The 22,990-nt window shown below is 44.0% G+C and overlaps 2 protein-coding genes across 3 annotated transcripts; one reads left to right on the forward strand and one right to left on the reverse strand.

Annotated features, from left to right (window-relative positions):
* Window positions 1–1,034: 1,034 nt before the first annotated feature.
* LOC132572188 (zinc finger protein 502-like) lies at window positions 1,035–11,409 on the reverse strand. Of its 2 annotated transcripts, none has more exons than XM_060239022.1 (3): window positions 11,305–11,409; window positions 3,065–3,537; window positions 1,035–2,607 (listed from the first exon to the last, which is right to left on the reverse strand). In XM_060239022.1, the coding sequence occupies exons 2-3, from the start codon at window positions 3,459–3,461 to the stop codon at window positions 1,646–1,648; spliced, it is 1,359 nt and encodes a 452-aa protein (XP_060095005.1). In that variant the 5' UTR covers window positions 3,462–3,537; window positions 11,305–11,409; the 3' UTR covers window positions 1,035–1,645. The 2 variants fall into 2 exon arrangements, with proteins under 2 accessions (XP_060095005.1, XP_060095004.1); XM_060239021.1 differs by lacking the exon at window positions 11,305–11,409 and adding an exon at window positions 6,620–6,733.
* Window positions 11,410–12,537: 1,128 nt separating this feature from the next.
* Window positions 12,538–18,274, forward strand: LOC132572185 (zinc finger protein 483-like). Its single transcript, XM_060239016.1, has 3 exons — window positions 12,538–12,673; window positions 15,670–16,400; window positions 16,863–18,274. The coding sequence occupies exons 2-3, from the start codon at window positions 15,743–15,745 to the stop codon at window positions 17,663–17,665; spliced, it is 1,461 nt and encodes a 486-aa protein (XP_060094999.1). The 5' UTR covers window positions 12,538–12,673; window positions 15,670–15,742; the 3' UTR covers window positions 17,666–18,274.
* The last annotated feature ends 4,716 nt before the right edge of the window (window positions 18,275–22,990 follow it).

Raw genomic sequence — 22,990 nt, forward strand, 5'->3', positions numbered from 1 at the left:
CCTCCCCCCGCTTTAGGATCATCAGAAAGCGGGAGTGGGGCGAAATGTCTGCCGAGCACTCCATTATACCCTATGGAGACTGATGCTCTTAGGCAATGGAGAATTTATCTGTGGGTATCTGGGGCTCCAGATAAGCTGTTTTTTGAGATAGAGGGACCAGATTTTCAGCATAGCATCCAGTGCCTCTTCCCAAAATACCCTACAGGTTTCAAAAAGATTGGACCAGGGGTCCAATTCTGTGAGCCCCCCAAAAAGCTGCCTCTATCCATTATTCTTAATAGAAGAGGAAAGGCATTTAAAAGGTGTGTGGTCCCTTTAAATGTGATGGACAGAAATCCCTTTGGAGTTCAGTTAATGCTTGTCATAACCTTGCTCCTGGCTCCACCCCCAGTGTCTCCTGGCTCCACCCCTAAAGTCCCCAGCTATTTCTTTAATTGGACTTGACAACCCTACCCTAGAAGCAGAGATGAACTGCTGAGCAGAAGGGCTGAAGTCTCCATTGGAGCCAGCTCTACTTTCCAAGTCCACATCTGGGAAGCAGATGGTTCAAACAGGGGAGGGTGTCTTGTATGTACTATCCTCCATTATTATATGCAAATGAGTTCCTGGTGGGTTTTTTCTACAAAAAAAAGCCCTGGTGCATTCTATTTCTTGCTGCAGTGCTTAGTACTCCTCTCACTGTTGTGTGCTTAACTACAGGAGCCAAAGTTTCATCAAAGTCCTCTCTTTATGTCTGTGAGTATTCCTTTGCTACCAAGCCTGGTTTTGCAGCACTGAATTTCACACTAAGACCAGTGCCATTCAATTTGTGCATAAATCATTTGGGCTTTGGTCTGAGCAGTTTTGTGGGCAGATTTATGGAAGGTTTCAAGTTCTAATCATGATGGGGGAAACCAACAAGAGTTCCTGAAGGACCTCTCTAAATGGGGTGAGCAACCATCTTCTGTTCCTCAGAATGTGACCCATGAGGTGGGGGGAGGGAGAAAATCATCTCGCCACTCTCAGAAGGAAAAAAATACATCACTAAACACACCTTCAGAATTAAAACCATTTATTTAGCTTTAAAAACAATGGGTCACTGTTGAGTTTGAAGATCATATCCCCTTCTCAGTGTCCAGCCCTAAAGAGGAACCCACTTCCCTCGTGTTCCACAGTAAAATTACATGTGACGTGACTACCCAAAACCACAAAACATCATAAAGAGAACCCATATTTCATATAGCAAACATTAATAGAAAGATAAAATAACATGTTTCCTCAAGTCTCAGAGAGCACATCAACATTTCTCAAAAGCATACTTTAAAAATGGATTCTGCCAACCCGATGGAGGCCAATTTAGCAAACACATTCAGATATCTGTTTAAAATATTCTAAGAGGACTACATTGGCTAAGACACCATCAATTATTCTTGTTCAGTTTTTCCAATGAGGACTGAGGCATCATCTAACTCATTGAAGCTTTCTGAATTACAATAACATGAAAACTTGCATCAAAAACCAACCAATCATAGGACAAAAGAAGAAATTGGAGGAGAGTCATATGGCAGAATCTTCCCTTGCTACAAATGCAGCAATCATCAGGGAATCAAGAAGGTGGAACTAGGCAATGCATGGAGAAAATTCCCTTCCATAGGTTCATTCTTAGTTACTTTTTGGTATGAATATTCATATGATCCTTCAGATGTCCTCTCTCCCTGAAGCTTTTCCCACACTCAGAGCATGTATGTAGCTTCTCTCTTGTATGGATTTGTTCATGACTTTTACAGTCTGAACTGGAAACAAAACATTTACCACAATATGAGCATTCATATGGTTTCTCTCCTGTATGGATCCGTTCATGTCTTATAAGGTGGGAACTAGAATTAAAACATTTATCACAATATGAGCATTCATATGGTCTCTCTCCTGTATGGATTCGTTCATGTTCCAAACGGTGTGCATTGAGCCTAAAACATTTCTCACAATGGGAGCATTTAAATGGCTTCTCTCCTGTATGCGTTCGTTCGTGTTCTAAACGGTGTGAATTGCAACGAAAAGATTTCTCACAATGGGAGCATTTAAATGGCTTCTCTCCTGTATGCGTTCGTTCGTGTTCTAAACGGTGTGAATGGCAACGAAAAGATTTCTCACAATGGGAGCATTTATGTGGCTTCTGTCTTGTGTTTGTTTGTTTGGGTTCTGACGGGTGGGAAATGGAACTGGAAGAATCTGGGTATTCATCTGGCCCTTCTCCTTTGTGGAATCCTTTCTGTCTTGAAAGAGAGGGACTAACATCTCTCCCATCGTCTGGACACATGGAAACTTTGGTCTCTCTCTGGATTTGCACACTCTCGAGAAGGTCAGAATTCTGCCCCAGGCTTTCACAATTTTCTGTGTCCCATGTTTCTCTCAAACAGGAGGCGACTTCACTTAAAGGGGTGCCAACTTCTCTTCTCAGTAGATCAAACGGGGCAGACATTTCTAGTTCCTGCTGACTTGCCTCTTCCATCTCAGCTGCCTGGAAATTCATCCATTTTCCATCTGCAGATGACCCAATAAGACCATGTGTCTCAGCTTTGCCCCTCTGAACAATATTCTTCTCGCTCTCACATGCTTGGCTGACATCTCCTTGGGGAACAAAAAAAGAAAGAATACTAATTTCCACCATTACTATTACCTGTGGAGAGAGCCAAACACTACCAATATTTTTACTATGTGCCATTACAGTTCCATAGCTTTAACTGCTATCTCCTGAGGAATTCCCACCAAAATATAGCTATCCCATAGCTATGCACAAGAGGTATCTTATTCTGGGATCCATCTTCAGTTTATGAAATGGAGGGTCTCCAGTCACTCAACAATCTGCAATGTGCATTCTTCATGAATTCAAACACCTTTGCTGATTGGTCAACAGATATGCAGCCTAAATCTACACAATAATATTACAATATGGTATTTCTAATATTTTCAGCTTCCTCATTACTTATTCTCAACTTTAAAGCAATACAATCCCTCCAGTCAAGAAACAAGAAAGACAACAGATAAATTCCAGGTAGCATCCATCAACAGACACATGGATCCTTACCCAGCAAATGCTCTTCCCTGTCATCCTCTTGTTTGACTTCCACACAAAGGGTGTCATCTTTATATAAATCTTGACCCACGCACACAGCTTCTCCATCATTCATGGTGTCTACCACACTTGGATCTGTACCCAGCCAGCCAGGTTCTTCATTACTCTTCTGTTCGATTTCCACATTCACGGTGTCTACTGCATATGTATCTTGACCCACCCACCCAGCTTCTCCCTCACTCTCTTGTGTGACTTGCACTGTCAGGGGGTTGGCTACGTGTGAAGCTTCATCCAGCCAGCTGACTTCTCCACCACTCTCTTGCTTCATCCCCACACTAGGGGTGTTTGTTGTGCATAATTGCTTCCCCAGTAATCTGGATTCTCCATTGCCCTCTTTCTGGGCCTCCATCTTCAGAGAGTCTTAGGATGCATTTAATTCTGTTGAAGAGAAGATCTAGAGGGACCTCTTCCAGCTACCCAGGCACCTGAGACAGAAACATGTGTCTTAATTCAGAACGCCTTACAGAGTTCTGTGAAATATATACCCCTATGCCATTCTGCTCAACTCTAACACATCTATTTTGCTCCGGGCAGGAGGTTAAGGTGGCGAGAACATTGGTGGAAGGAACATTAACGATTTGAGATAGCCAGACAACTTTACATTTCTAGCAGAAAATACTGAAGATTTGAAATGATTACAGATGGGGGCTAAACCAGGAAGTGCCAAAGCATGATTACAGTTGAACAGCAGCAAAAAAAAGACAAAATGAATGACTTCTGAGGATCTGCACAACTTTAAGGCTGAAGACGAAGAATTTGACGTTCTTCAAGATTTTCTATTCTTTGACTTCATCATCAACCAAAAGGGCGACTGCACCCAAGAAATCAGAAGGAGATTGAGACTGGGAAGTGCTTAAGTGTAAAGACGTGTTGCTTTGAACCAAGATCAAGATAATTCATACCACAATATGTGATACCATTACTGTTGGGGGGGGGCTTGAAAGTTGGACAATGAAGACACCTGATAGGTGGAAAACTGATTCATTTGAAAGGTGTTGTTGGAGGAGAGTTTTAGGGACTCCCTGGACCACCAAAAAGACCAATCAACGGGGTTATAATGGTTTTAGGGGGGTGTTGTGTTTTCTGTCTGAAGCCAAACGTAGAGCATGACCCAGACTAACCTACTGTATCCTTGATGGGGGTACAAGCTGCCAAACACCACAGCCTGTCTGGTGGTCTGCCACCACTCCTTTTGCTGGTCTAGGGCCACAGGGGAGGGGGAGAAGAAACCCTTCCACCTTTAGGGTTTGTAGAATCTTTCGGGCTCAAGTGCCGTGTTCTACTGGAGAAAGCAGAGCACAGCAGCCAAGAAGGTCAGAGCGCCTGCTCCGGCTGCAATGCCACTGAGGATGTTCTCCGCAGCTGAGAACAAAACGTCTGGAAGGAAAACTTTCTCCAGTAGAACATGGCAGTTGAGCCCGAAAGATTCTACAAACCCTAATGATGTTACCAGCCGTGAAAACCTGAAATCTTTGATAACCTTCCACCTTTAATAAGGTATTAGCAACCCTACAGCCCTGCAATGTAGCTCTCCTGAAGTTTGCAGTCACACCCAGTTGTATGGCAGAAATGTGGCCAAGGGTTATAAAGCACTGAATCCTTGGAGAACTCTAACAAGCCAACATACAGCTCGGTGGCTAAATAGTAAGGCTTTTATTTTAAAAGCAAATGATAGTTACAGAATTAAGGCAAGTGAGCAAAAATTTTAAAAACACTACGAACAAAAAGCTAACTAAACATCAGAGCATTTGGACAGGCAAAGTTACCATGCAGACTTGGCTTCAGGGTCATCAGAAAGCAGGGGGGAGAGGGAAATTTCTGCTGGGCACTCCATTATTCCTTATGGAGACCGGTTCCCATAGGATATAATGGAGAATTGATCAGTGGCTAACTGGGGCTCTGTGGGGGGTGGGAATGTTCTTTGAGGTAAAAGCACCAAATTTTCAGCATAGCATCCAGTGCCTCTCCTCAAAACACCCTCCATGTTTCAAAAGGATTGGGCCAGAAAGCCCAGTTCTTTGAGCCCTAAAAGAAGGTGCTCCTATTCATCATTATTTCCAACAGAGAGAAGGGAAGGCATTTTAAAAGGTGTGCCGTCCCTTTAAATGTGATGGCCAGAACTCCCTTCGGAGTTCAATTATATTTGTCACAACCTTGCTCTTGGCTCCACCCCCAATGAATCCTGGCTTCACCCCAAAGGTGGAATCCACAGTCCTAAAACAAATGTTCTATTGCAAATAGGATCCAAACTGGATGCTGCAAACAATAGGTACCAAATCCTGCTGTCTTTATATCCCTCTTGCTGGTAGAAGCAGATGGTACCCTATATCCTTGAATCAATCCTGAGGGAGCAGTCCTCTATTCAACAGGTGCGGCAACATGAGTCCCAGGTTTAATTCGTGTTTCATTTGCCACTTCCACTGGCCGCGTATTCTTGAATCAGGAACCCGTGCTAAGGCAACTACTCACATCAACTTGCTTAGTATTTATTAGTTTGCACGAACCAAACCTGGGACTTGTGTAGTCGCACCTGTTGAATAGAGGAAGGTTTGCTCAGTTTGTTAATTTTACTATTCTGTCATTGTACCATTTTACATTCTAAACCACTGCCTACCAGATAATTTTACTTCACTGTTATTGGTTCTTAAACCTGTGCCATGTTGCATTCTGGGGCACTGCCTACCAGCTATGTATGGCTCTGCTCAGCTATGTATGGCTTTGCTCACTGTGCTGGATTCCTCATCTGATGAAGTGTGGTTAAGAGAACACGAAAGCTTAAGTTCGAAATAAAAATTGGTTGGTCTTAAAGGTGCAACTTGACTCCTGCTTTGTTCGGTTAACAATTTGGTTAAGGAAAAGGTCCCTGTTTTTCAAAGAAAATGTATTTCTGCATGCTAGATGGGGGTGGAATCCAACTAGGGAGGGCCTGTTCCAGTCATGGAAAAGGCTGGACTTTGTGAGTACAATTTCAAGCAGGCTTACTCAGAAACCAACTTGGGTCTATTCAGGGTGGAGAGGCATTCTCGTAGGAAAAGGCTAATAGGATTCCCAGGAGGAAGCAGCATTCCTAGGCAGTGGACATTTAAACATTTCTGCACCCTGCCTTTGGTCCACATACAAGAAAGTACAATGGAAAAACCCAACCTAAGTGGGGGGGGGGGAGGAGAGACAGACCCCTGAGTCATGAGCTAGCTCACAGATTTTTAGCCTCCAGCTCACACACTTTTGTCTTAGCTCAGGAAAAATGGCCCCAGAGCACAGTAATTTAGCAGTAGCTTGCAACTTTAATGCCAGTAGCTCACAATTTTAATATCAGTAGCTCACAAAGTAGAATTTTTGCACACAAGACTCTGAAGCTTAGAGGGAACACTGCCTCTGACTTGTGCTTCTTTGAGAGTTCCCTCCATTTATCTCCTTATAAATATCTGAGAGCCAACCACAAAATGTCAGGAAATGTACCTATTTATTCCCCTTTCCCCAGGAATCCTGCTTATTTGTCCCACTCACCTGCTCTGAGGGGGGGGGGGAGGCAGCCCCAGTGTACCAAAAGAATAACAAAGACAATCTAACTGAGAAGAAAGACTCAGGTGAGCTGAGGCTATTCCCATTTATGGGCTACCAGAAATGAGAGATTTCAGCACTTAACCCTTTCCAGCCTGTCCCAGGGAAAAGGCAGGGTGGGGGGGAATTATGGCTTCTCTGAGGAGCAGAGTAGGAGAGATTTTTCTCCATCATAAGACATCGTGCTAGTCACTCTGTAAAGTAAAGAACTTGAGAGCCTGACGACTGTTCAAACTTTTCCCTCCTGGACGAAGATGACATCACATATGAACATATGAAGCTGCCTTATACTGAATCAGACCCTTGGTCCATCAAAGTCAGTATTGTCTTCTCAGACTGGCAGCGGCTCTCCAGGGTCTCAAGCTGAGGTTTTTCACACCTATTTGCCTGGACCCTTTTTTGGAGATGCCGGAGATTGAACCTGGGACCTTCTGCTTCCCAAGTAGATGCTCTACCACTAAGCCACCGTTCCTCCCCTGAAACATGTAGAATATGCTGCAATCCACGTTGAGGGTCATTTGGAACGTCTACGCTGTCTGGAATGTGTAAAATATGGATTTTATATTTTTCCTAGCACTTTGTTCTGTTCCAATCAATTTATAGCACTGTGGCTACTTGAAAACACTTTTTTCCTAAGAATTTTGATGAATTATGAGCTTTATACTAAAAATTTTGTATAATTAATTCTAATGAGTGTATTATGAGAGTCATTAGTAATTTTTTCACGGATTTTGTTCTTTGTTTGTGATTGCCTCTTTGTCCGTGATTCTCTTTTGCATTGTATGTCCCAGGGAAAAGGCGGGGGGGCGGGGTGGGAATTATGGCTTCTTTGAGGAGCAGAGTTGGGCTATCAACTCACTTCTGTCTTCCAAACGACTGGCAGAAATTCAGCTTTGCCACTGACTGCACCTCTCTGGCTGAATTTCAAACTGATATGATGCAAAACACAGGGATATCCAAGGTAAAATCAGACTGGGCTGAAAGACTTCAGAAGTAGAGCTGAACTACTCAAGAGAGATGTTGAAGCCTCCCCTTCAGCCAGCTCTGCCCTCCAAGTCTACCTCTGGGAGGCTGATATTAAAACAGGAAGTGATGACCTGCACACGCTCAGAGGAATCTCTTCTCCTGATTATTCCGTCTCTCCCGACATGGATCATGAGTGACATTGAAATGGTGTTGGTGGTTGGCCTGGGAACAGGGCTGGCAAGTGACCAGGGACGAATCCTGCCTGACTTACTCTGCTGCATTTGGTGCAGTACGATGTCAAGAAATGAAGACTGGGGAGGTGAAGTCCAACCCAGATACGTGGCTTGAAATTAAGTCAGAAGAGTTTCCAGCTCAACATGAGGAAGAACTACCTGACCGTTAGAGCGATTCCTCAGTGGAAAAGGCTTCCTGGAGAGGTGGTGGGCTCTCCTTCCTTGGAGGTTTTTAAACAGAGGCTAGATGGCCATCTGACAGCAATGCTGATCCTGTGAATTTAGGGGGAGATATTAGTGAGTTTCCTGCATTGTGCAGGGGGTTCAACTACATGACCCTATAGGTCCCTTCCAACTCTATGATTCTATCAGCATTTACATTCTCATGGCTGCCCCTCTGCAACTCTCAAACAGCTATTGTATCTGCTTCAATAGAGCAGGAGCTGGTTAAAAAGTCAGCAGTCTTAGCTTTGGTTCACATTACCTTTTGGAAAAAATAATGTTGACAGCTCAAAGGGACCTGGGTGAAGGTGTTACCTGAAGCCAGGGAGCCTATGGGCACCTTTGGAATTCTGACACAGGCAACAACAAAATGGCCACCATGAGGGTTGGAGCCAACCACAAAATGTCAGGAAGCACAGCTATGTGTAACCCTCATAGTACCTCTTCCGCATTTAAGGGAGGATGTTTAACAGGATGCCTTTTTAACTGTTTGACAGGATGCCTTTTAATCTGCACAGCCAATCTAGGGTTGCCAAATCCAACTCAAGAAATATCTGGGGACTTTGGGGGTGGAGCCAGGAGCAAGGGTGTGACCATTGAACTCTAAAAGGAATTCTGGCAATTATATTTAAAGGGACTGTGCTTTTTTTAAATGCCTTCCTTCCATAGAAAACAATGGAGGATAGGGGCACCTTCTTTGGTGACTCATAGAATTGGATCCCCTGGTCCAATCTTTTTTAAACTTGGGGGCTGTTTTGAGGAGAGGCACTGGATGGTATGCTGAAATTTTGGTGCCTTTATCTTGAAAAAAGATTTTATATTCTCTTTTATTTATTTTCACACCTGCGATTGAGTCATTACGTTGTATCAGGCATGCTAGCAGTTCTATCCCTAGCGCAAAGAGCAGAAGAGGCAATAGATATCCTTGCCTCATACTCCTCTGTAGGGTGAATATTTCCAAATGAACTCTATTGATTTTGAGCATAACTTTTGCAGTGGCATATAGAGATTCTATCACTGTCAAATCAAGGAATAAATCCCATTCCCGAAAGTACTGCATAAAGATAAGGTACATGTCTGTAACTCTACATAAGCTAATTTAAAATGTATTGACTGTTGTCTGTCATTTAGGAATGAAGAGTCAATTTGGTGTAGTGGTGGATTCTAATCTGGAGAACCAAGTTTGATTCCCCATTCCTCCAACTGAACCAGCTGGGTGACCTTGGGTCAGTCACAGTTCTCTCACCACCACCACCCTCCCAACTAAACCTAGCTCACTACAAAAAAGCGCTAGAGTTTCAGTCTACTGGACAATCTTTGGATCTTCCGATTATACTACACCCACTGCCATAAGATAATTCATCAATTCAGGACTGAGGAAACCAAGGAGTGTCATTTCTCAGAATGTGATTATATGTTTTGGCTCCTTTCCTGGGCCCAGGAAGCAGTTGAGAAAAAGAAAAGAATCAATCTCCTCAATTCACACTTTCATCTCACCATCCTCAGAAGGAAAAAAAAAATCACCAAATGTCTTCAGAATTAAAACCATTTATTTAGCTTTAGAAACGATGGGTCTTGGAGTCTGAAGATCATATCCCCCTCTCAGTGTCCAACCCTGAAGAGGAACCCACTTCCCTTGTGTTCCATCGTAAAAAAGCATGTGATGTGACAATTCAGAACCACAAAACATCCTAAAGAGAACCCATATTTCAGGGGTGGCCAATGGTAGCTCTCCAGATGTTTTTTGCCTACAGCTCCCATCAGCCCCAGCCAGCATGGCCAATGGCTGGGGCTGATGGGAGTTGTAGGCAAAAAACATCTGGAGAGCTACCATTGGCCACCCCTGCCATATTTCATATAGCTAATATTTAATAAGATGACATAACATTTTCCCTCAATGCTCAGGTAGCGTACCACCATTTCTCAAAAGCATAGTTTAAAAATGGACTCTACTAACTTACTGGAAGCCAGTTCAGCAAATATATCCATAAACCTGTCTAAAATATTCTATAAGGTCTACACGGGCTAAAACACAACCAGCCATTCTTGTATGAATTTTCCAGTAGTGACTCATTCAATAACTCATTGAAGTGTTTTGTCAGCCACTAGCACTATGCCTTGAGTATTACAGAAATATTCAAATGTGGATAAAAAGCAATAGATTATGAAACAAAAGAACCCTTATGGCGGCCATTTTGTTGTTGTCAGGAGAGACACATGACAGAATCCTCATTCACAAAAAATGCACCAATCATCAGGTAATCAAGAATACAGAACCAAGCAATCTACTCAAACACCACACAAAATTCCCGTATACTGGTTCACTCTGAGTTACTATTTGGTATGGATTTTCTTATGAAACTTAAGATGTGATCCTTGTCTGAAGCTTTCCCCACACTCAGCATTTATGTGGCTTCTTTCCTGTGTGGGTTCGTTCATGTCTTGAGCAGTCTGAACTGGAAGTAAAACATTTCCCACAATATAGGCATTTATATGGCTTCTCTCCTGTACTGGTTCATTCATGTCATATATGGTCTGAACTGAAACAAAAATATTTATCACAATAGGAGCATTTATACGACTTCACTCCTGTATTGGTTCGTTTTAAACAGTCTGAACTGGCAGCGAAATATTTCTCACAACAGCAATCTTTATAGGGCTTCTCTCCTGTATGGGTTCATTTGTGTCTTGAAAGTCCTGAACTGGAACTAAAAGGTTTCTCACAACAGGAACATTTTTGTGGCTTCTCCCCTGTATGGACTCGTTCACGTTCTGAAAGTTGAGTACTGGTATAAAAGTATTTGTCACAATATGAGCATTTATATGGTTTCTATACTGTATGGGTTAATTCATGTCTTGAACTGAAATTGAAACAGCTTTCACAATAGGAACATATAAATGGCTTCTCTCCTGTGTGGACTTGTTCATGTCTTGAACATTCTGATCTGGAACGAAAACATTTCACACAATAGAAACATTTATATATGTATATATAGTTTGCCCTATGGGCCCCGTTCACGGTCTTTGAATACAGCACTATACTATGCTGTATCTTATAAAAGAGCTATGATCACTACCACCTCGCCTCATCATTGCGTGGAACCCACTATATTATAATTTCCATCAATATTTGCATGGATCTCCTTATTAGCCCCCTGTAACTATTTCTCCCCCTTTTCCCTAGGAATCCTGCTCCCTTCTGTCACTCACCTGCTCTGGGGTGGGGGGGGGGAGAAAAGCTTCAGTGTATCAAAAGCAAAGGCAACCTCCCTGAGAAGGAAGACTCATGTGAGCTGAGGAGGCCACTCCCGTTTCTGGGCTACCAGAAACTGGAAATTTCAACATTTAACCCTTTCCAGCCTGTCCCAGGGGAATGGCAGAAGGAAAAGAACAGCTGATCTGAACAGGAGAGTTGGGTTACCACCTCCAGTCCTGACTATCTTCCAGATGACAGGTAGAAGTTCAGCACATGCAGCTTTTTCATTGGCTGCATCTCTTTGGCTGAATTTCCACCCACCATGAAACAGAACACACAAATTTGGAGGGTGGGCATCAGACCGGGCTGGAAGATTCCAGAAGCAGAGCTGAACTGCTGACAAAAAGTGCTGAAATCTCCACTGGAGCCAGCTCCATCACCCAAGTCCACATCTGGGAGGCTGATGGTTCAATAGGGGAGGGATGTCTTGTATGTACTCAGAGAAATAGCTTTTCCTCATTATTCTTCCACCTCTCCTAAGAAGAGTCATGACACTGAAATGAGGGTGAGGGTTGTTCTGGGAACAGGGTTGCCAAGTGACAGGGACAAATCCTGCCTGACTTGCTCTGCTGCAATTTGTGCAGCTTGATGTAAAGAAATGAGGAGGGGGAGTTTTTTATGCCAGAGACTTCCATGTCCTCATTCCCATGGCTGCCCTTCTGGACTTCTCCCTGCATCAGAAGAGCAGGAGCAGAGGTTGAAAAGTTGTCAACCTTTGCCAGTTTGGTGTAGTGAGAGCCAGTTTGGTGTAGTGGTTAAGTGTGCGGACTCTTATCTGGGAGAACCGGGTTTGATTCCCCACTCCTCCACTTGCACCTGCTGGAATGGCCTTGGGTCAGCCATAGCTCTGGCAGAGGTTGTCCTTGAAAGGGCAGCTGCTGTGAGAGCCCTCTCCAGCCCCACCCACCTCACAGGGTGTCTGTTGTGGGGGAGGAAGATAAAGGAGATTGTGAGCCGCTCTGAGATTCGGAGTGGAGAGCAGGATATAAATCCAATATCTTCTTCTTCTACGTCATGGGAGGCAGAAATTCAACTAGGTCACCTTTTCCTGCCAGAAAAACAGGATAACTTCAACCAGCACAGCTTTCCCTGTCCTTCCTGCTCTGACATAGTCATTATTCCCTCTTCATTCTTCTTCTAGGAGGGGTTGGAAGGTGTTAAATACAAAGAGCCCACCCTTCTTAGAAGTCCATAAATTAGAGTTGACTTCTCAGCCCACCTGTTCCTTATTTGGCTTCCCTTTCTCTCATGAAACTGTCTTTCTAACCAGTTTTCAGGCTGCCCTTCTTCCAAAAAGAAGGGCAATGCAATTCCCAGGATTTGGTGAGTTGAAGCAAAGCAGGGGATTTCCAGATACAGGGGAAAGGGGGCGGGGGAGAGAGAACTAGGCAGAAGGACTAACATATCTATTCCTGGGAGGGAGAGAGCTCAGAAGAGAAACCCTGAAATCTATGCCGTTCAACAATAAGGACCTTCAAAGAGAGACTCCAGGACAAAACTGCTGATTCAATCAAGAAGTTCACTGCAATCTCCCCAGCACCAAAAGGATTAGGCATTAAAGATGTTTGTTAACTATCCTTAAAAAAAAAAAAACACCTGGGTGCTTTCAGCCACTACAGGTATTTTCCAGTTTAGGAAAGCTAGAGAAATTGCCTATTATTGTTGGTACTTTTCTCAATTACAGTTGAATTTTAGGTGGGGGGGATGTTATATTTCCTGCAATCTGTGGCCCCTAATGCCTGCTGTTGTTGACTCTCCCCCAGTCTAGATTCCAGTTGGAGATTTGGGGGTGGAGCCTGGAGAGGACAGGGACCTTAGTGGGATACAATGTCACGGAGACCACCCTCCAAAACATTCATTTTCTCTAGGAGAATTGATCTCTCTGTAATCTGGAGATGAGCTGTAACTCCAGGAGATTCCCAGGTCCCACCTGGAGTCCAGCATCCTTACCCTAATCTAGGGTTGCCGGGTCTGTGTTGGAAAATACCTGGAGACTTTGGGGGGTGCATCAGGGAAAGGGCAGGGTTTGGGGAGGGCAGGGGCCTCAGCAGGGCACAGTGCCACAGAGTCCACTCTTCACTTTGTCATTTTCTCCAGGGGAGCTGATCTCTGCCTGTTGGAGATGAGTCGAAAAAGTGGGAGGTCTCCAGGCCCCATCTGAGGCTGGCGACCCTACCATAATCTCACCTATAAAAATCTGTATAATGAGGATTTGCGTCTGAAAAACTGAGCTCTAGCTAGGGGGGAAGAAAATCTTGCTGAGTCTTTAGCCTCTGAACTTGTTTATCTAGGGTTCAATATTTTTGAAACTTGGAGGGTCTTTTGAGAAGAGACATTAGATGCTATGCTGCAAATTTGGTGCCTCTATCTCAAACAACAGCCCCCACAGAACCCCAGATACCCACAGATCAAGTCTCTATTATACCCTATGGGAATCAGTCTCCATAGGGAATAATAGAGTGTCCAGCAGCCATTTCCCTCCCCCCCCCCCCCCCGCTTTCTGATGACTCTGAAGTGGGGAGAGGGCCTCCTAACCAGGGGATCCCCTGTCCCCACCTGGGAATTAAAAATACAGCAGAGAGAATCAAGGAGAAAATGAGAACCCAAAGAAAAACCATGACAGAATAACGAATACGATCATCAGTTCATTTATAACTATTTACGTATGAAACTTCAAAGTACTTGATTAACATGATCCAATCCAACCATCAGTATATTAAGGTAAGTACATATAATTCATTTACAAAACGCATCTAAGCACAATTTCATCAGAACAAATTGTTTAAAGTGCTTAGTGCTACAAAGTGCTTGTAAGTCAAAGTTCCTGTGCAGATTTTTCTTCCAAAAGGAATGTATCTGAAGATTCCCCGACGTCCCTCATAGTAATGGGGAATACTGTGGTATGAATTATCTTGATCTTGCTCCAAAGCAACATGTCTTTACACTTAAGCATATTTCCTAGCTCCTTTTCAGGGCTGCACTTCCCAGTCTCAATCTCCTTCTGATTTCTTGGGTGCAGTCGCCCTTTTGGTTGATGACGAAGCCAAGGATTAGAAAGTCTTGAAGAATGTCAATATCTTCATCTTCAGCCTTAAAGTTGTGCGGTTCCTCATGTGATAAACGGGTTCCCCCTGAACTCCCAAAAGAAAAATGAAGTGTTAGGTAGATCTATTCCAAAGTTTTTACTGATATCTGTAGGAGCTGCACTCCCAAGGCAAGCTCAAAGTACAGAATTTTTTAAAAATACATTTTATAGCTTTCCCCGGTTGCAAGTTCCTCCTCTGTCCTCTCATTGGATGAGAGAGCAAGGTTTACAATTTTCCCGACCACCTTTTTCATAACAATACACATTAGCTCCCTGATATGACCCCCACCTAATATATATTGTATGATCATGTAAATGAAGCAATTACCTATGCTGGGCATGTTGGTGAATATTGAAGAAGAAGAAGAAGAAGAAGAAGAAGAAGAAGAAGAAGAAGAAGAAGAAGAAGAAGAAGAAGAAGAAGAAGAAGAAGAAGAAGAAGAAGAAGAAGAAGAAGAAGAAGAAGAAGAAGAAGAAGAAGAAGAAGAAGAAGATGATGATGATATTGGATTTATATCCCGCCCTCCACTCCGAAGAGTCTCAGAGCGGCTCACAATCTCCTTTACCTTCCTCCCCCACAACAGACACCCTGTGAGGTGGGTGGGGCTGGAGAGGGCTCTCACAGCAGCTGCCTTTTCAAGGACAACCTCTGCCAGAGCTATGGCTGACCCAAGCCCATCAAACCCGGTTCTCCCAGATATAAGAGTCCGCACACTTAACCACTACACCAAACTGGCTCTCCACTGAGCAATTAAGCATGCTCAGTGTTCCCACTTTTATTTCTCCCTGCCAAGAAAAACCCCTTTATCTAATCTCCTGGCCTTTGTGATGGACCAAACTCTGTCTAACACAGAGACTTCACTAATATATGCAACATCTCTAAATTTCACTTCTTCTCTGTTGGCTAAAGTCAACTCTTACACATCGGGTTTCGCTTCAGCTCAATCACCAAAATCATTTCCCTCACTCAGAAGTCATTCAACTGTAATTCTGCTTTGGCACTTTCTGGTTTAACTTCCATCCATAATCATTTCAAATCTTCAATATGTTATGCCAACAATGTAAAGTCATCTGGCTATCTCAAATCGTTAATGTTCCTCCCACCAATGTTCTCTCCACCTTAACCTCCTGCCCGGAGCAAAATAGATGTGTTAGAGTTGTGCAGTATGACATGGGGCATATATTTCACAAAACTCTGTAAGGCGTTCTGAATTAAAACACGTTTCTGTTTCAGGTGCCTGGGTAGCTGGAGGAGGTCCCTCTAGATCTTCTCAACAGAATTAAATGTATCCTAAGACTCCCTGAAGATGGAGGCCCAGAAAGAGGGCAATGGAGAATCCAGATTACTGGGGAAGCAATTATGCACAACAAACACCCCTAGTGTGGGGATGAAGCAAGAGAGCGGTGGAGAAGTCAGCTGGCTGGATGAAGCTTCACATGTAGCCAACCCTCTGACAGTGCAAGTCCTGCAAGAGAGTGGGGGAGGAGCTGGCTGGGTGGGTCCAGATACATACACAGAAGACATTGTGAATGTGGAAATCAAACAAGAGAGTGATGAAGAACCTGGTTGGCAGGGTACAGATTCCAGTGCAGTAGACACCATGAATGATGGAGAAGTTTTTTGGATGCGTCAAGATATATACGGAGTAGATACCGTGAATGTAGAAATCAAACAAGAGAGTGATGAAGAACCTGGTTGGCAGGGTACAGATTCCAGTGCAGTAGACACCATGAATGATGGAGAAGTTTTTTGGATGCATCAAGATATATACGGAGTAGATACCGTGAATGTAGAAATCAGACAAGAGAGTGATGAAGAACCTGGCTGGCTGGGTACAGATTCAAGTGCAGTAGGCACCATGAATGATAGAGAAGCTGTGTGTGTGGGTCAAGATTTATATACAGATGACGACACCCTTTGTGTGGAAGTCAAACAAGAGAATGACAGGGAAGATCATTTGCTGGGTAAGGATCCATGTGTCTGCTGATGGATGCTACCGGGAATTTATCAGTTGTCTTTCTTGTTTCTTGACTGGGGGGGATAGTATTGCTTTAAAGTTGAGAATGATTAATGAGGAAGCTGAAAATATTAGAAATACCATATTGTAATATTATTGTGTAGATTTAGGCTACATATCTGTTGACCAAACAGCAAAGGTGTTTGAATTCATGAAGAATGCACATTGCAGATTGTTGAGTGACTGGAGACCCTCCATTTCATAAACTGGAGATAGTTGGATCCCAGAATAAGATGCCTCTTGTGCATAGCTATGGGATAGCTATATTTTGGTGGAAATTCCTTAGCAGGTAGCAATTAAAGCTATGGAACTTTAATGGTACATAATAAAACTATAGGTAGTGTTTGGTTCACTCCATATGTAATAGTAATGGTGGAAATTAGTATTCTTCCTTTTTTTGTTCCCCAAGGAGATATCAGCCAAGCATATGAGAGCGAGAAGAATATTGTTCAGAGGGGCAAAGCTGGGGCATGTGGTCCTATTGGGTCATCTATAGATGGAAAATGGATGACTTTCCAGGCAGCTGAGATTGAAGAGGCAAGTCAGCAGGAACTAGAAATGTCTGCCCAGTTTGATCTACTGAGAAGAGAAGTTGACACCACTTTAAATGAAGTCATCTCCTGTTTGAGAGAAAAAGGGGACAGAGAAAATTCTGGAAACCTGGGAAAGAATTCTGACCTTCTCAAAAGTGCGCAAATCCAGAGAGAGACCAAAGTTTCCATGAGCCCAGATGATGGGAGAAATGTTAGTCCCTTCCTTTCAAGACAGAAAGGATTCCACAAAAGAGAAAGGCCACCTAAATACTCAGATTGTGGGAAATGTTTTTCTTCCAGTTCCCACCCGTTAAAACAGAAACAAACAAACACAAGAAAGAAGCCACATAAATGCTCCCATTGTGAGAAATGTTTTCCTTGCATTTCCGACCTTTCGAAACATGAACGAACCCATACAGGAGAGAGACCGTATAAATGCTCATACTGTGAGGAATGTTTTAATTCTAGTTCCCATCTTTTAAGACATGAACGGATCCATACAGGAGAGAAACCATATGAATGCTCATATTGTGATAAATGTTTTGCTTCCAGTTCAGACTGTAAAAGACATGAACGAATCCATACAGGTGAGAAGCCACATCAATGCTCTGAGTGTGGGAAAAGCTTCAGCCGGAGAGGAAATCTGAACATTCATATGAAAATTCATACCGAAAAGTAACTAAGAGCGAATCTATGGATTGGAATTTCCCTCATGCATACTATTTGAGTAGATTGCCTAGTTCCACCTTCTTGATTCCCTGATGATTGCTGCATTTGTAGAAAGTGAGGATGCTGCCCATGACTCTCCCCCAGTTTCTTCTTTTGTCCTATGATCGGTTGGTTTTTGATGCAAGCTTTCATATTATTATAATACAGAAAGCTTCAATGAGTTAGATGATGCTTCAGTCCTCATTGGGAAAACTGAATAAGAATGATTGATGGTGTCTCAGCCAATGTAGCCCTCTTAGAATATTTCAGACAGATATCTGGATGTGTTTGCTGAATTTGTTTCCATTGGTAGTTTTCATTTTTAAAGTATGCTTTTGAGAAATGTTGGTCTGCTATCTGAGCCTTGAGGAAATATGTTTCTATTAATATAAGTTTAATGAAACATGGGTTCGCGTTATGATGTTTTGGGGTCTAGGGTTGTCACGTCACATGCAATTTTACTATGGAGCACGAGGGAAGTGGGTTCCTCTTCAGGGTTGGACACTGAGAAGGGGATATGATCTTCAAACTCAACAGTGACCCATTGTTTTTAAAGCTAAATAAATGGTTTTAATTCTGAGGGCGTGTTTGGTAATTTTTTTTCCTTCTAAGAGTGGTGAGATGAAGCTGATTCTCTCCCCTCACCCAGTAGGTCACATTTTGAGGAACAGAAGATGGTTGCTCACCCCATTTAGAGAGGTCCTTCAGGAACTCTTCTTGGTTTCCCCCATCCTGATTAGAACTTGACCTCTTCCATAAATCTGCCCACAAAACTGCTCGGACCAAAACCCAAATAATTTGTGAGCAAACTGAATGGCACTGGACTCAGTGCGAAATTCAGTGCTGCGAAGCCAGGCTTGGTAGCCAAAGGAGACTCACAGAAATACAGAAAGGACTTTGATGAAACTTTGGCACCTTTAGTTAAGCACGCAATAGTGAGAGCTGTCCTAAACACTGCAGCAAGAAATGGGATGCACCAGGGCTTTTAAAAAAAATTGGTAGAAAAAGCTGAGCAGGAACTCATTTGCATATTAGGCCACACCCCTGCTGCCAAGCCAGCCAGAACTGTGTTCCTGCTCAGAAAAAGCCCTGCTTGTGTGACTTTAGACCATGGTTTCCCATTGCTGCTTATCTCTTAACCCCCTATTGGGATCATGGAGGATATTAGAGCGGTGGCTGAATAAAGTCTGCCCCTGCCTTCCTGACTGCTGGTATTTCAAGGAGGTCTCCCATCCAAGTAACTTGCCAGAGTTGACCCTGCTTAGCTTCCAAGATCTGATGAGACTGGGCTTGCCTGGGCTAAGTTAGGGCTAAGCATCCTACTCTTTGAAGGAAACATGGGACAGAGAATATGGTGACAACTTCAGGTAGAATTCTGCCTTTTTCCAGAATGTGCCAATCCAGAGAAAGTAAAAAGCTTCCACATGCCCAGATTGTGGGAGAAATTTTAGTTCCTCCCTTCAAGGCACAGAAGATTCCAGGCAGGAGAGAGGCCAGATAAATTGTGGGGAAAGTTTTAGTTCCAGTTCCAGCCTTTTGAAGCATAACTGAGCCCACACAGGAGGTTGTGGGAAAGACTGGTTCCCACTGGATTGGGCAGGTCACAAGCACGTGCCTTAGGTGGCTGAAATACTGCATATACAATCTATGAAAAATCCAGTGTGGTCTACGTTTGAGCTGACAGCCTATGAAACTAATATATATGAAACTGACAAACGTTCTACAAGTATACCGCAAACATAAAATCGGAAGGAGTAGACACAGAGACATTATTGGGACTGTTGCTTTAAAAAGTTTGATGGACGGTGCAGTCCTTTAAGTGCTTGCTGTATAACTTTGGTCTTTGTATTAATTGAGAAGTTGTGAAATATATACAATATATGAAGTTATGAAACATTGAGAGCACTTAAATTAAGGGAAAATAGTGTACAGCTTTTTTGTGTGTGTTTAAAACCCCAGGTGGGGGCAGGGAATCGTCCGGTTTGAAGGCCCTTCCCCCCCCACTTCAGGGTCATCAGAAAGGGGGGGGTGTCTGCTTGGAATTCCATTATTCCCTATGGAGACTGATTCCCATAGGGTATAATGGTGAACTGATCCATGGGTATCTAGGGCTGGGGGGCAGGGCCGGATCTAGGGGGGGCAGAGGGGAATGCTTGCCCTGGGCACCACTGGAAGGGGGGCACCAAATTGGGCATGGAGTCCATTGTATGCTATGGGACCATAAGACAGAATGGCCCATAAGGGGCACCATTTTTTAATTTTGCCCCCCCTCAAAAAACACGTCGATCCAGTCCTGCTGGGGGAGGCCCCTGGGTTTTTTTAAGTGGAAGCACCAAATTTGCAGCATGGTGTCCAGTGCCTCTCCTCAAAACACCCTCCAAATTTCAAAAGGATTGGACGAGGGGGTCCAATTCTATGAGCCCCCAAGAACAGTGCCCCTATCCTTCATTATTTCCAAATGGAGGGAAGGCATTTCAAAGGCGTGTGGGCCAGAGAGCTCCCTTCGGAGTTCAGTCCTGCTTGTCGCACCCTTGCTTCTGGTTCCACCCCCAAAGTCCCCAGATATTTCTTGAGTCAGACCTGGCAACCCAAGGCAGCACCTGGACGTTCATGCAGGTAAGAACATAAGAGAAACCACGTTGAATCAATCCCGGGTACTGCTGGGGGCAATTCAATGGGGCTGCAATGGCCTTCATCCCTGGGGGGGGGCGCTTCCCAGACGCATGAAGCAGGCCACGGGGGGGGGGGCGGGGGGAATCATACGAGCATAAACATAAGAAGGCCATGTTGGATCAGGCCAATGGCCCATACAGTCCAACACTCTGTGTCACACAGTGGCCAATATGTATGCGTGTGTGTACATACTATATACATACACACACACATAGGAGGTGGTGGCAGCCACAAGCATAGCCACCTTCAAGAGGGGGTTAGATAAAAATATGGAGCAGAGGCCCATCAGTGGCTATTAGCCACAGTGTGTATATGTGTATATGTTGGACTAGATGGGCCATTGGCCTGATCTAACATGACTTCTCTTACGTTCTTATATACTGTGGCTAATAGCCACTGATGGACCTGTGCTCCATATTTTTTTATCTAATCCCCTCTTAATCCTTTCATTTTTAAGTGTGCAAAGAGAAAGGCTAGCCGCGTGAGAAGCCCTGCCCTGGAAGCAGAGAAACGAGAAGGGACGTTCAGGAATGATGCTAAAAGGAGCTGACAGGGGGCGGGATTTCTTCTTTCTAACCACTTTTGCTTTCGTTTCTCATTCGCTCTCTTTGCCGTGAACGACAATTCCCCAGAGCCCTTTTCAAGCGGAAGAGAAGACTGGAGGGATTCCGAGTGGGTCTGGTTGGTTCCTAGAGAGGGCTGGGAAAGTGGAGAGGCGTGGATTGCAGCCGCCCCTTGATTTCCCTAGAAAGGAAAGCAGAGACGCTCTTCTTGCTAGGTTGGAGGAGGAGAATTTGACTTTTGCACGCTTGCAGGGAAGGCATGCCCGTGATTTCTTAAGGCTATTTTGGCAAAGACAGGGCGCAGGAGGCTTTGTGCGGGAACCGAAAGACCGGCTGGCGGCTTTGGGGAAACACCCTGGAACATAGTTGGGGGTGGTCCCACATGGAGGGGTTTCTTCGTTGATTTTTTTACTTTTCCAGTTGCCCATGATAAGTCAGCAAAAATCGGATCATGGGGCAGACGGTGGCATCCTCAAGAAAAGTGGTGGCCACAACCTGCTTCCCAGTCCGGGGGCGCAATTGAGCTGTAAGGATTTGCCCAGAAGGGATCTCTCAGTGCTAAACATTTTCCTTTCCCAGTTCTTTTCCTTTCTGGTAATAGGAGCAGCATCTGTCCCCTGCTTCTTTTCTGCCCTCTCCCATCTCCGCTTCTCAGCCGGCTGGGCCCCCAGCTAGGGTTGCCAACCTCCAGGTGGGGCCTATTCATCTCCAACAGTCACAACTGTACCCCACTGGACTCCCTTTCCAGGCTTCACCACCAAATATTCAGGAATTTCCCCACCTAGAATTGGCAACCCTGTCCTCAGCTTGCTGGGAGTGAAAAACCTGGACTGGGGTGTCCTTCTCATAAGAGTTTCCTACGCGCAGAAAGCTACCTCAGGAAGGTTAGCTTAGAAGCCTTTTTCCTAATTACTTTTTAGAAGTCTTTTTCCTGTTACTTTTCTACAGCCAAGAAAATGTTTTATGTGGAGACGTGTGCCATCATGTAGGCCCTCCCACTCCTAATCCTGCCTGTGTTTTTAAACCTACCAGTGATCCAGGCCTATTTTTTCCCCCTTTTCTCACTTTTCCTGGCAGATATTGACGTATTTGTCAGTAATCTAAGGGTGACAATTCAGCCCTATCAACATTTTTCTAAACATATTCTAATGTCATCCCCTGCTGTTCTGTTTCCGTGCCAGAAATCAAAGAGGGGTTTCCAGCATTTTGCAAAAATGGGGACCTTTTTGTCTCCCATTTTCGCAAATGAACGTTAACCAAGCCAGTTTGGTGTAGTGGCTAAGTGTGTGGACTCTTATCTGGGAGAACCAGGTTTGATTTCCTGCTCCTCCAAATGCAACCTTGAGTCAGTCACAAGTTGTCACAGAGCTGTTCTGCTCAAGAGCAGTTCTGGGAGAGCTCTCTTAGCTCCACCTACCTCACAGAGTCTCTGTTGCGGGAAGGGGAAGGGAAAGCAAATTATAAGCCACTCTGAGACTCCTTTGGATAGCGAAGGGCGGGGTATAGATCCAGTCTCTTCTCTTCTTAAGGCATGGTAGAATGTGGGTTTGAACCAGGGTCTCCCATACATGCTCTGTTTAAATGAGACCAGATCATGCCACACATGTTAAGAATTAGAGGGCAAACCATGCTGCACGTGTTAAGAATGAGTTCAGCACAAATGCAGCACACTGTAAACTATAATAGGGGGCAGGGGCAAATCCTGTGTTTAATTTATTACACAGCAAGTTGTCTTTGTATTTATACAGAGAACAGGTAAAAAAATATTACTTTAGGTAGAACAGCCATACTATGTCTGCTGATAGTGAATTCCATTCAAGTTTGAAGCAAATTGGACATAAGGGAATTCCAGTTAGGCATGCTTTTCTGCATCTGTATTGCTTGGGGTATTGTTCTAAAATGGAATCCCTCTGATTTTCCCAAATTATATATGACTCATGGAATACTCAGCAGAGCCTTGAAAAGACACGTTTCATTTTTCTTGCTGTTCATTTGATGTAGTCCATATCTTTTTCCAAATGACCTGCATATGAGATTCTGCTTTCTTGTGTGAATAACAG

This window comes from Heteronotia binoei, chromosome 5, assembly GCF_032191835.1.
Source record: "Heteronotia binoei isolate CCM8104 ecotype False Entrance Well chromosome 5, APGP_CSIRO_Hbin_v1, whole genome shotgun sequence".
NCBI classification, from domain to species: domain Eukaryota; kingdom Metazoa; phylum Chordata; class Lepidosauria; order Squamata; family Gekkonidae; genus Heteronotia; species Heteronotia binoei.

What these genes read in the sequence shown, in the direction of transcription:
- LOC132572188 (XM_060239022.1), bottom strand. Translation starts at nt 3,461, where the DNA reads ATGGAGGCCCAGAAAGAGGGCAATGGAGAATCCAGATTACTGGGGAAG. An exon ending in CAGGGAAGAGCATTTGCTGG is followed by an intron (nt 2,608 to 3,064) that starts GTAAGGATCCAT and finishes TTGTTCCCCAAG; the next exon opens with GAGATGTCAGCCAAGCATGT.
- LOC132572185 (XM_060239016.1), top strand. Translation starts at nt 15,743, where the DNA reads ATGGAGGCCCAGAAAGAGGGCAATGGAGAATCCAGATTACTGGGGAAG. An exon ending in CAGGGAAGATCATTTGCTGG is followed by an intron (nt 16,401 to 16,862) that starts GTAAGGATCCAT and finishes TTGTTCCCCAAG; the next exon opens with GAGATATCAGCCAAGCATAT.